The sequence below is a fragment of the Lonchura striata genome, chromosome 6, assembly GCF_046129695.1.
Source record: "Lonchura striata isolate bLonStr1 chromosome 6, bLonStr1.mat, whole genome shotgun sequence".
In the NCBI taxonomy this organism is placed as follows: domain Eukaryota; kingdom Metazoa; phylum Chordata; class Aves; order Passeriformes; family Estrildidae; genus Lonchura; species Lonchura striata.
In genome coordinates, this window is record NC_134608.1 from 16,665,833 (window position 1) to 16,679,554 (window position 13,722).

The following is a 13,722-nucleotide window of genomic DNA, read 5'->3' on the forward strand; positions in this document are numbered from 1 at the left end:
ATGTACTCTGATCTGTAACAGATACCTGGTGTCTGACTGTTCTATGATGAAAGTACATTTACCTTACTACTTGAATGAAAATAAGATTTGCCAACTTCCACTGTGTAGGGCAAAGAAATAATCAGTAAAAAATACAGTGAGTCTTAATACCCACCAAACAAAATCTGCCTGAGATATTAGTTAGTAATCTTGCACCACCATCTACTGTTGTTCTTTTACCTTTCATGCTTTATTGCACAAAAATCACCCATCAGCATGGTTGGTAGAATTTTGCATTTGTCCTTTCCAAACAAACTGAATCCTGAAGGTTCAGGATAAGAAGATATTTCAATCTCTTTCTTCTCTTGGTGGCTTTTGGTCTTGAGTTTTTTTATTATGTTTGATTTCATACAGATGACTCAGAATATGTTTTTCCCCCTCACAGTGATAAATTGAATGCCTTAAGGAGACATAAGGAAAAACTTGAAGAGAAGATAATGGATCAGTACAAGTTTTATGATCCTGCTCCAAAAAAGTAAGTTCCAAATGGATTCAGTTCTTGTACAGATCATTGAGGGCAAGAAAGGGCTTTCCATAACTGGGGATAACAGAAACTTCATCTGAGGTAAGGGTGGTGTTGTCTCCACTTGTCTCTTCCCTCTCACACTGCAAGATACTCCCAGAAGCAGCAGGTTTATGCAGAGTACAGGGCCTCATGTGAGGCCCTCTGTATTAATACAAGAATCTGAAACTCCCAAAATTAATTGGGAAAGAGCCACATTGCTCCCAGTATGGTGACTAATCAGCACTAGGAGCTATAAGAGCTGCTCTTTCAAAGCAAGGGATAAACAGTCTTTTGGAGAAAAGGGACTTAAAAATTATAGTAAGAACAACAAAAACAGAGTGAAATTAATTCCACCTTCCATAGTTCTGACTGATAACCTTAGCAAAGAGGCTTCAAAGCAGCTTTCATTTTTACTCCTCAGTCTGTTCCTGTAGTGGAGTTTCTCACACTGTAAGAATATCTTACATGGTCCATATGTGTAGTTCAGGTTTCTAGCAGAGAGAACAGTTGTCTTTCTCACATTTCTCATGCCTAAGAAATATTTCTGTAAAAGTAATTTTGACTTCAGTAGAGAAATGGATCTCAAGTGCTGGGAAATTTGTGGTGCATTTTTTGAACCAATTTGTGGCAGTAAACAAAAAATGTAGGATGGCTTGATGGCTTTAGTACAGCTCTAAACTTTGGGGAGTATTTCTTGTATTTTCTGAATTCCATTCACAAAATCTGCGTTATCAGGAAAAACCCCTGGATTGGAGCCAGAGCCTTAGTCAAATTAATCAAGCCAAAGAAGGACACTCCAAGGGAGCGGTTGAAACCAGCAGCAGAAAGCTCCACATGTCATTCTGAATCCCCAGAGATGGTAAACTCTCCATCTGCCTCCCAAAAATTGAAACATCAACACGAGGCTCAGGATAATACCTCTCAAGGGTCAAACCCTGTGGAAGAGAGAGAGAAACCTGGGTGTTCTTCAAACAAAGGTAAGGAATGCCCAGCCTAAATTCACGAGCTGAAAATGTTTTTTAAATTATTTAATATATAGGATATGTTAATGCCCAGTCACATTATACTTTATGTTCGCTTTTTTGTTTCTTTTGGAGTTTTTTGGTGTTTTTTTTCCTTTGGTTGATTTTGGGTTTGTTTGGTTGGGTTTTTTTAGTACAATAAAATTTTTAGTATGCATAAAACCCCAAACTAGAAATTTGAGTAAATGCTAGAAGATAATAGGTTTGGTTTTGTTTTAGTTTGCTTTTTTTCCTTTTATCTATTACTTCTCCCTTCAGTTTCTCTTTGCCCAGATGTATTGCATGTTACTGAATAAGTTAGTTCTAATACTTCATTTTTCTAATACTTCATTTTATTTCATACTGGGGTTTTGCAGCAAAGCATTTACAGCTGTATTATGGAATAGTATGTGGTTCAGGCCCTTTGAGGGGTATGAGCTGGCTGACAGCCACTGCCAGCAGGTGGTGCACATGCAGAACAAATAACTCATTTATTGTAAATAGCCGATTTATCGTAATATGGTGATTTTTGGAGGACAATACCATGTTTTGATTTAGAATTAAACTAGGAATTTTTTCATGTAAAATGATGAAATTATTTTTTTAACACTAAGGAATATGTAAGGAAGATGGAATGATTTTCTGTTAAGTTCATTTATACACTAAATCAGATGTTCTTAATTATGGGAAATTTAAAAGAAATTTTCTCAAAATATATACTCTTCATCCTTATTAAAGGTAAAACTATGTCCCAAGCTCTGTTTATTCTATTAAGATAATTTCTGTCAGCTTCTATATACAAATTGTTATATTCGAGGAATACTTTCCAAGAAGCAATTTTGAAATTGATATATGAATAATAATTCTTGTCTTTCAACTGTGGGGGTTAGGAAACAGAAGGGGAGTAGCTGAGAAAAGAACTCTTGTTATACAAACTACTGCAAGTACCTGTCTGTCTGAAGGTTTTGTTTTGATTGAGTAAAACCCTTTCTCTATTCAAATTCTTTGAGGTAATTTATTCACTTAAAGTAAAAACAGATGTTTTATGGAATAAGCTCAACCATATGATTCCAGGTGTTTAACATGCATTCTAAGTTCAGCATGGGCAGCTGGGCTTGGGTTGCCACAGAGCAAGGCCCTTGTAAAGTGCCAGAGACAACAGAAAGTCTCTGGGGCTTCATTCATTTTGATGTTACGTGAAACATCTAAACTTGTGTGGAGATGGGGCTCACAAGTACTAAAGCCTAGAAGACATCTAGAAAATTTGAGTGTGTTATCACTGAGTAACATGTACACCAATTTAATTTTATATTATAAAGCAAAAACATTTTGAAAGATCTAACAGTAATTTCTTAGTGGACTTACTTAAATATTGTGTGTATGTGTTAATCTGCACCTTAATCTGAATCAGATTAGATATGTTTAGCTATGCATTCATCAGTCCTCCATTACAGGTGTTGGTCATTGTTTTAGACTTTGCTGTTTTGACTGGTTGTGTAGTCTTTAATCTGTGTTAAGACATTTTAAGTTTTATTTATAAGACTTTTTTATTTTACTATTTTTTTGTCTTCTTCTTTTTGGGATACCTGGGTGATAACAATTTAGCTGCACAGCGCAAAAAGATTGCCTTTTTGAGAAGCAAAGGCAAGGATAAAGAAAAGTCTCCTAAGTCTCCATCGAATCATCAGTCTTTCTCTAATCGGCTCCGGTTCTGGTCTTCTTCCGACATCCCATCCTCTCCTAATGAAATTCTTTCTTTCCCGGAACTAGGAGTGTTCTAACAACTTCTCTGTAGCATTTATCTTCATTTATTTCTGACAAATGTAAAAAAAAAAAAAACAAAAAAACCAAAAACAAAATCCCACATGCCATAAAAGAACACGCACATTGATAGAGACACTCAGCATGTCTATACAATACTCTAAATACAAGCAAAGATTAGTGAACATGGACTTAATTTTTCCAGTAGAAGATGAATCACTATTGCACACTGTGGATCATTTCTTCAATGCAGCACACTTTAGGGGACCTCAAGGCATACAGTTTGCGTATGTATATTGGCTGTGGTGCATGTTGTAAGTAAGTGAAGTTGCTATTCGCTTCAATATTTTCTTGCAGTCATGTACTTGCATTGTGTCCAGTTAAAGTGCTGAACTGATTTGCTGTTGCTATGCTTTCTACAGTGTGGTAGTCCTACTGAAATAAAAATACAGTCTCAAGCTCCAGAGATTTTTCCAATAGTCTGTGCTACTAAATTATTTTAAAAGGCTGGTTTTTTAACACCTTTTTCTGCTTTTAAGTAGTCTAGCTTTGAATATAGAATGGAAGCTGCTGGAAAAATTATTCTCAGCCAAGTGTCTTAATGGTCACATTCAGACCCGATATTTAGCAAGGTTTTGTACTTCTAATTAAGAAAATTAATCTTGAACTGAGCTGACATTTCAGTTTTTTCTGCTTCAGTTTCAACACTTTTTTTGGAAGAAGAATGTTAATTTGTTCTCTTAAAGCTGGGAATAACCTTCATTAATCCATTGCCCAGAATTCTAATATTCATGACCTGGTGGCTTCTGAAATGAATGTGCAGTGCAGTCCCCACCCTGATAGAGAATTGGATGCAGCATGGGCAGTGTGTTACCGGGGGCTCAGCACAGAGGCCAGAAGATCTTGTTTCCATTCTCACTCTGAGAACTGTCCCCAGTGGCACAATCAGGGACTCTGACAGTAAAGCCTTCTTTTTGTTACCCATCTGGGGATTTGTGGAGAACTTTAGTGTCCAGGGCAGTTAATATTTCTGGAAGGTGTTAAGTGTCACAGAGTCAATTAGAAATACAGATTTGCATGTGAAGCTTTAGCCAGTAGTTGCCCCTGCAGGCATGGTATGTGTTTCAATTCTGATTGCAAGTGCTGGGCCAGTCTGTGGAGCCCATGTAGACCCAGGGAGAAAATACTGTTCCTGAATGAAGTCAGCTTCCAGGAGCCATCTAGGATGACAGCACGTTGGTCCATTTCTCTAATACAACTTCACACTGTGCTTTGAACCGTCTGTCCATTGTCTCTGCAAGCTGTTTATTTCGACTGCTGCACTCTGCTGCATTTTCAACATTAAGTTTCTGTTACTTAAGTATTCCATAGAAATATATAAAATCTAGAATCTTGCATCTGATTAGGTGTGTTTTCTGCAGTAAATTGTTTATTTTTTTTTCTATGTGTGCCTTAAAGCATTACATCGACATTACAAGAAATTAATTAACCCGCTTCATCAGTAGAAAAGAATTTTTCAGATTCTTAATCTAATCATACAGTTTTTGTTGTTCTCCTGCTAAGATCCCAGGAGCTCCACTTAAAAATCATTGCACCAGGACATCATAAGAGCAGAGTTTCAACCTTGTAAAGACTGAGCTCTTACCCACAGCAAAGATATAAACCTGAAAGCAGTTAGCTTAGTGCACATATCATGATAGATAATTTTCAAATCAGCATTATTTTTCTTTGAGTAAGAGCATGACTACTGTCACTCTTCCCCTATTCTATTTTATTACTGAAGTAAGTTCTTATAAAATGCACCTACAAGGTATAATGTTATGGGAATTTCACACCTCACTTATCTTTTCTGGATTCATGTCTTTGCTCCTTTTCTTCCTCCTTTCACAGTAATTGTTGCATGTATAATATCAACCCTCCCACCGGCACTAAGCAGCCCTTGTCACTCCCACACTTTACAGAGAGCACACATGATTGACAAGCTGGTGGCAGAAATTTCCTATTCACTACTGCACTGTTTATGGAAAAGCTTGCCAAACTAGCGCCTCTGTTGTGCAGTTTCTTTGTGCCTGTTTGTCATGTTTGTATGGGCAGATAAATACAAATCCCCTAATGCTATTTTTCATTGAGTCTTATTCATTTACCTCTCTCCCCACCAGTGCTAATGGACCTAAAGCAAAAAAGGAATTCCCATCACGGAGGCAGCAATGATAATGCTGAAATCTCAGCAGACTCTGCAACAAAACCCAGCTGTGTGGAAATGGGTCCCAGGACTTTCTCAACCTCAGCTATTCACCTGCACACTTCCACTCCCATCTTCCGGCTCCAGAGCAGGCCAAAAGGTGTGTGTGCATTTGGTACAGCAGCTGGTAGTGCCAGGCAGGCTGCTTCATGGTTCCTGCAAGGCTACTAGTGCCATCCAAGTACAAAACCAGAGCACTTATATTTTACCTCCTGGTTTATGTGCTGAATGGTTTAATTTGTGAGGTGTATTTACCCACTCTTGAAATGTCATCAACTTGGCAGAGCATATTTGAGTGTCAGTTCTTCAGTGATTCCCTGCCCAGTGTTTAGAAGATGGGTCTGTAAAACCCCCTTGATCGCCTCAGTCTTCTACACTGCTAGAAGATGTTGGAGATGGATCTTTCTGTGTTCAAGTGGCCTCTTAAATTTTATGTTCTTTTCCAGGCTACAATTCAGAAGATAATCTCTCTGAACAGTCCCCGGAGGTGGAGCTTGCAAGCACCAGACGGCACGGTAAGCTCGTAGCACAAGTGCTCTAAACATCTGCATTAAGACTTGTTTCATTAATCCACATGAGCTGTCCTGGAGTGTTTTAGCTGCATTTTTATTACAGAAGAAGGTGTAGTAATTTGGCACCATTTTGTGAATGGGATTCTAACTGGTTCTGGTTTTCTATTGAAGCTTTTAATTGGTGTTTTGCCAAAATGAGTTTTCAAAACAATGCTTTGAAGGCACTGAGGCAAGCTGCCTTCCACCACCAACACACCTTTTAATGCATGTCCTACAGATTAGTTGCTGATTTTTCTGGAGAATGTTTAATTCTTTCCTTAAGGGAGTGAATCAGCAGTAAAAGAAATTTTGTGTGTGGCTTGTGGATGCAGAGGGAATGCTGTTGAAGCAGCAGCACTGCCTGCTTAGAGACTGCAGAAAACTGAATTTGCAAGCTGGCCACCTCCAGCTCCTTCCAAAGAAAACTGAAAAAGAGGAAGCAACTTATTGTTGAACTTTTTCAGTATCTGCATTACTTTATATAGTTACTGTAAAAATCCAGAACATATTTCTTTGTGCAAAAAATGAGATGAGCAAGATGGATCCTAAACAACTTGAAAAATTAAGGTGTTTTCTATTCTGTCCAGATTTTGGCATCATGTGTGTATTATGTTGTTAATGTTTTCAAAGTGACTTAGTTGCACAGGTCCTATTTTCAGAAGGGAGACTGTAGCCAAGTCTTGTAGAGAATCAGAGGAACTTAAGATCTGTTTGTTCAATGCTTGATTTGTGTTTTTCAGCGTCCAGGCCAAACAGTTTAGAGAGCAGTAGGAATGCTTCCAGCAGTAGTTCACCTCTCAATTTGAAAGGTAAAGCTTTTACAGCTGAGTTGTGACAAACAGGAAGTGAAATTCTGTGAAACTGTGTGTAAAATGCCATTTTCCTTCCAATTAATTTTGAAGACATGTTTTGAAATGGTAGTGATTATGCAATCTGGACATGGCTGTCTTGGGAATCAAAACTGCTGGCAAGAAGTCCTTTTCTAAGATTGATTCTGGCAAGGGAAGGCTTTTAAGGCAGACAGTTGGGTTTTGCTTCAGTCTGACTGGTATCTTATTGTGGGAAATATCAGGCCACTCTTAGACGCTGTACAAGAGATCTCTGTGGTTCCTACTCTGCACACAGCTTCTGTATGGAATCAGTGTGCTCTGGAGATTTGCTTTTGCAAATTGTGAATCCTTGAAGAATGCCTACCTGATACTGTGGAAAAATCTGTTTTCTGCTTTTCCACGGTCAGGTTCAAGCTCTCAGATGACACAGCCAAGACTGGGAGATCTTTCTATGACACACAGGTTGTAAAGAGGCACCAAATACTATCTTACTAATATAAGGCTTATTAGCCCCCAGTGCTATTTTTGTTCTTTGGTGAAGTAGTTGTGCTTATTTAAGGTGCTGTAAGATATTTAGTTGTCCTGATTTTTCAAAGCTCTGATTGATTTGAACTCTGTAGGAGAAAAAATGAAGGTAAAAAATGTCAACCAGTCTGTTTGGAAATGGCCTTGCATGATAAGTTCCTACCTGAGTGTGAAATCTACTGAAATTATGTCAGAGCGGTGTCATTAATGGTATTTATGCTTCTCCTCAGGTTCCTTAGACCACATCCATGGTAGAACCGAGAGCCTCAGCAGTGAAGATATGGTGCCAAGCAGAGAGGCACCAGTCTTGCTCCGAGATACTTATTCCCTTCACTCTGCTGCTGCTTTCTTAAGCCCTGGCAGTAGGCATGAGTCCTCCTCCCACAGGAATGGTTTGATGTCCTGTGCTATACCTCAGAGGAGCAATCCACCCCAGTCTCACACAGGCAGGCAGCGATCTGCCTCACCTGGTAGTGAGATGGTAACTTTGGAAGAGTTCTTGGAAGAGAGCAACAGGCTGTCTCTACCAAGTGTAAGTAAATAGAGCTAGATAGCCCATTTCAGATGTTGAAAAACTGTTCAAAACTGATTTAGGAGGATGAGGGCATAGGGAAGGAAACAGAGACAAGATGATCCTTGTTCATATATACAAGTACTATCAAATCTAGCAAAACAAATGAGATAGTTTCAATAACTAAGGTAAAATTAGCTTTCATATAGCACTCTGCTAATTTATTTTTGTTTATCAGCTATGGCAAGTCAGATAATTCACTGCAAGCACTCTGTATTGGACTGCTGGGGCTTTTTGCTAGCAAATAATTGTGGTCAAGGTTTTGTATCATCAGTTCTCAGCTCCAGGTATCTTTATTTATAAACTGGTAAGTTTTCTGTGTAATTTTCAGCTGCTAAATCTATAATTATGGATGATAACCTAGAACAGTTTTAAGTTGAAGTGCAACATATGCAGTTGTTAAAACCATCTGAAAAAAAAATCTGAAAATATCAGTGTATTTTTCTTGCAGAAGGAAGTTTTTGATGCTTTCACCATGTTTGTTTTGACTGATACTGCCCTATTGGTTCAGTGACTGCAAGCATTGAAGTGCTTTTTTCAGGAACTAAATATTTTCAAGATAGCATTTGTTTTTCACTGCTCAGACATGCTGTACAGTAGTAAGGCAGTGCACTATTGAACAGGTTAATATCTTAAAAACAGTTAATTGATAGTGTAAGTGAACAGAAGTTTCTGTTTTATGAATGCCTTGGTAAAAGTATTGAAATCAGCAGAGCTGTGCTATTTCATGGCACCAGTAAATTCTGGTCCTTGAATTTTCACAGTAATGTTGAATTATACCTCCTACTCCCTCATTACCCTAAGTGCAATTCTTAGCTTTTAGAGATGTTTAAAATTAATACTTTTGTGTGTCTGTAACTACCTGACCATGTCCATTTTCATTCTTTCTGTCATCCTGTTCCTTTTCAGCATCGGCGCAGTTTAAATGAGAGTGAAATGATTTCATTACACCAATTTCTGTTAGAAGCTGATGCACTGTATCCCTCTTGCTACTCCCCATGTCCTTCCATTCATCAGGAACATTCGAAGTCATTCGAATCGGTCCTCAGTGTTTCATATCCCGACAGCATGAGGCACAGAACAGGCAGGGGAAATAGGAGATCTGCTTCATTCTATATCCCCAGGGTATCCGTTGTTCTTATTATGAAGGCAACAGCTCCTGACTTACCACAGCTTTTGCTAGCATATTAATACCTATAGAAGCATACTGTAACTGCTAGTTGTTACTTTAAAGGCTGCCAGATCACTTGCATTAATTGCTTATAAAGTATTTGCAGCATTTGTTTATACATGCGTGTTTTTGGAGGACTCATCATTCTGTAATGCTAATGTCTGTAACAACTGTTTGAATAAAGTTAAAAATAACCCTAACACTTTTAACACTTAGTTGAACTAAGAAATCTTCACACTGCACTATTACCATTGATGGTATTTGCTTATGGAAAGCGAGTTTTTGGACTGGAAGAAATATTTGGAACACAAGTGAAATAAGTGTATTATGCTTTAAACATGCTCCCCTAGAGAAGAGTAAAGAAATAAATTTCATGAGCTTGTTCAGCATTGTTGTTTGTAATGACAGCATGCCCCTTAACTGTTCTGAGCATGTCTTTTACTAACAATACATGGGCAGCTGATCAAACATCACCATTTTTGGATTGCGTGGACCATCCCCATGAAATACTCACTGTATATTTTACTGCCAGGTTAATTGTCTGACTTGAAATTTGCAAGATGGTTGTAGGCAGACATTTTTTGTACATTTCAGTCTATTGTACATGCAGCTTTTAACATACACAGTATATTGAATGGGAGAGGTGAAGGGAATCAATGGAGAAGGAATGAAATTTTTTTGTAATGCTAGCACATCTCCCCAAGGTATTGACTTCTGTTACATTCCTGAAGTTACAGTAGAATTATCCAGATGAACTGTATTCTGGAATATGACAGACATAATTGATATCTGTTGATAAATGGCTGATATCATCAATATGATATTGATGTTAAAGTGACAGTGGCTGATGTGAAAGGAAGCAAAAGAGCTGCTGTCCAGGTTGCAACCAAAATTATTTCAAAATTGTAACAATTAACCTGGCAAACAAGGTTGTCACAATCTAATTACAATAAGCACATTGTTTTTTGAGTTGGATTTATATCCATTTTAAACATTCATCTCTTCTGTTTCCACTATTAGTGTGTTTGGCTTAAGTGGGAAGGAAGATTTTGCAAATACAGAGTTCTGCTTGATTCTTTAAACAAAATGTGTTGTCATTAATGTGACATGCATGTTTTCTCACACCAGGACACCTCCACAAGCAGAGATGACTTGCTCGGCGATTATTTTAGGAAAGCAAATGAGCCTTCAGCTACTGGAAACTTGCTGGTTCAGCCATCCAGAAAGGAGGCTGCTAAGATGCCCACTAGTCTTGTTGCTCCAACTGTGAAGATGGCCATGGTTGATGAAGAAGTAAAAACGGCTGTGCCTGACAATTACATGAAGCCAAACCTCAGACAAGTTGAACCTGATGCTCTGGCAAACCCCCAAGGGTCCCTTAAGCTTCCTCACACAGCACAGCACCAGTCTGCCAGCGGGGTGCGGCAGATGGCCCAGCCTCAGCAGCCTGGAACCGTGAGCAGGAGGAGTACGTCACTGAGCAGGGCATTCAGCTTGGCCTCTGCAGACCTCCTCAGGGCTGCTGGCCCAGAGGCCTACAGGCAGGAGAGCCCTCAGAAGTCAGGAGCAGAGCTGCATGGGGGCAAGGACACTGTCTGTCAGAGCACCAGGGCTTCTGTGCCAGCAAGCTCCCAGGCACCCTTAAGAGAGAGGCCACAGTCTGCAAAGGTGGCAGGTTCTGTGCAAGGTGTCGATTCCCGCTGTCGGCGCCTTTCCCTGGTCCCACCAAAAGATGAGAGGCCACTCTCCTTCCATCAGTTCTCTGCCTCACCCACTGCATCCACCAGCAATCTGAATGTCCAGCAGCAAGAGCGTGTGAACCCCTACTCATCCCATACTCCCTCAAAAGTCAAACCCAAGTCAGCACCTCGTACTGAGGAGGTGGCCGCAGTGGCCCCTGCCAGAGCTGTTTGCAGCAGCACTGAGGCAAATACTTCCCCAGAACAAGGCCAGGGTGATGCCATACTTAGTAAGTGCCAGGGTAAGCTGTTGGAAAGCAGCTCTGGGGCTGTAGAGGAGTCTGTGAGAGGAAACAGCTCCAACAGCACTCCTGGGTCTCCTGACCCCCAGGGGGATCAGCAGACGGTTTGGTATGAGTATGGCTGTGTGTAAGCCACAGGTGTAGCTGTAATATGTGTGTTTGGTATGGCTGATGTCCAGGTACCATTTATCTAGACACTGTCGGGTCTTGAAAGGCATCACCTGTAGGTTTCTCTGAGTATTCTCTGGATACTGTTTCCTAGTTGGACAAACTGATTAAGGAGCAAAACCCTAGTCCTTCTGACACTATTGTGCCTAAAACAAAATGGAAGCCTGACCTAATCTCACATCAGACTTGGCACCTGATTCTCACAGGTTCTGAGCATTCCCCAGTCCAGCAGAAGAGTAGCAGGGTCCTCTGTCATTGCTGCACTGTGCACCCTTTCTGCATGCATTAAAGAAAAGTTTCACAGGTCCTGTGTGTGCTGAACTCTGCCCCACTATTGGTAAATAACCATACTGAAAAGGTCATATGAAAGCCAAACTTCTCCCCCAAAGACAGAAGCAAATGCTTGACTTTAGCATGGAGATGAAGAGCAAAAGTTTGTGGCTTTAGCTATGGATCTGGTAAAATCTATTTTTCTAGCCACAGACATATCTTATAGAAGGTATTGTATAGACTTCAAGGGTCATATCTCAACCTTTCCCACTTGGGCTATGGAAACACAGAAGCCAGCATAATTACCCCGCTGCCTTCACTATAGCTGCAGCTCAGTGGATCCTTGACTCTGCAGAGTGGTGCTGCCTTTTGAAACTTGTTTTATCTTTTATATAAACACTGGAATTAATGCAGCCTTTCAGGGGAGATGCCATTTAAATTGCTAAGGTGGCATCTCATGTACAAAAATGTCTTGTAAGTATGTATATAAGGAGCTCATGTACTGTATAAGAATGCTGTGTAAATTTTATTACATTCTTGTGTGCATGACAACCCACATCCTATGTGGGCTTTTGTCTCTTAGAAATCCTTGTTTGTCTCCAAGAACTTTTCTCAGTATAGAAAGCAAAATAATTTTGTACACATGTGAAAAAATATACTTTAAAAAATATATTTATGTGCAAAGAAGTTCCCTGTATGTTTCTGTCCAGAGTGTCATCAGCTGCTTGTGTATATATGATCAAATGTGTATCTTTTAATTCCATGTTTGTAAAGCTGTTCTTGCAATAGACTAAATCCTTTTTAAAAAATGCTTCTTTTGGTGGTTCTGATTTAATTTAGTAAAGAGAAAACTGATTCATTTGATGTTTTTGTTATCTAATATGTAGTAATTCCCATTCTGAAAACTACAAAATTGTTTATAATAAAGATTGAAAGAAAATAGATTGATGTTCTACTTCTTGTCCTTGGAAAAATAAAAACCCCAAAAATGTGATTGACAGTGCTGGAGATCTGTCTGCAACATCTCTTCAGCCTTAGTACTGATTTTCATGTCTGTGTGATGAAGTATTTGTTTTTATAATGTTGAAGGTGCACCAGGAGTCTTTTTGTTTAATTATAGCCTTCTTACTGAAGACTACAGGAGGGTGGAACATGCAAAAACAAGTGCCTTACAGTTCACTCTATAATTGGACTGTTAGATTTTTATGCTTCTCTGAGCACTTCGGACAAGGGTAAACATGCTGTCAGTTTTGACTAAGCTTGCGTCTTGTATTGTCTGTTTTGAACTTAACTCTCAGGATGCCTTATGAAAGTGAGAAATTATTCATTTTACAACATGGAGAGAATGGCAAAAAAACCTTTCTGCCTTGTCTATTATTTCAGTTACAAACTATAGTTTTGCAACAAATTTAAAATTATATGTGCTATATGGCAATTTTAGAACATAGCGAATGTTCTTAGTAAACTGAAATTCTTCCAGAAATTTTATCTCGGAATGGATTCTTGGCCAGACCACTAAAGGTTGGAGGCTGGTGTTTCTCCCTTGTTTCAGCTCCCTTTTGGAGGACAGGTGCAGGCTGGGCTGCTGAGGAAGTGACTTGTTAGTTACTGCAGATCTGCTTTTGCTATAAATATCTGTCCAGTGGCACACCTTAGCTGACAGTTTCTGAGTTACAATTATTTATGTTCTCAGTTGTAGTGAGCTTGAATTAAAAAGTACTGAATACATTTGCAGTATCATTCAGATGTGGGCTAATTCTAAGCAGGTTATACCATGGGACGGCTGAGGCGCAGAGCGCTGTCTGCGTCCCTCGGGCCTCTGGCGGTGTGGGGGTGTTGGTGCAGGTGCTGCCCTGCCGGGCAGGCGCGGTTCTGTGCGAGCTGGGCTCGGCCCCGGGCGGGCCGGGGCTGCCCTCAGCTCCGCCTCGGCCTCCCCGGGCGCCCGGAGCCCGCGGTAGCCCGAGGGGGAGAGCGCAATTGTGTTTGGAGAGACAGAGATGGGCAAATCCTCCCCGAGCTGTGCCGCTGAGGCGCGGTGAGGTGGCGGAGCTGTGGGAAGGGGTGTTGCGGAGGGTGAAGGATGGCGCGGAGCTGCCCGGTCCTTGCT

General features: G+C 40.0%; 1 protein-coding gene across 4 annotated transcripts in view; it reads left to right on the forward strand.

Moving 5' to 3' along the window:
• The window catches only part of CCDC88C (coiled-coil and HOOK domain protein 88C), a 93,734-nt gene extending 81,175 nt beyond the window's left edge, over positions 1–12,559 (forward strand). For 2 of the 4 annotated variants that reach the window (XM_021531941.2, XM_021531944.2), the window contains 8 exons: positions 425–514; positions 1,280–1,521; positions 5,466–5,648; positions 5,995–6,063; positions 6,840–6,908; positions 7,685–7,986; positions 8,935–9,150; positions 10,325–12,559. In XM_021531941.2, coding sequence (XP_021387616.2) covers positions 425–514; positions 1,280–1,521; positions 5,466–5,648; positions 5,995–6,063; positions 6,840–6,908; positions 7,685–7,986; positions 8,935–9,150; positions 10,325–11,308 — 2,155 coding nt within the window. In that variant the 3' untranslated portion in view covers positions 11,309–12,559. The remainder of the gene's footprint in view (positions 1–424; positions 515–1,279; positions 1,522–5,465; positions 5,649–5,994; positions 6,064–6,839; positions 6,909–7,684; positions 7,987–8,934; positions 9,151–10,324) is intronic. The other 2 variants (XM_021531943.2, XM_021531942.2) reach the window with 2 other exon arrangements.
• The last annotated feature ends 1,163 nt before the right edge of the window (positions 12,560–13,722 follow it).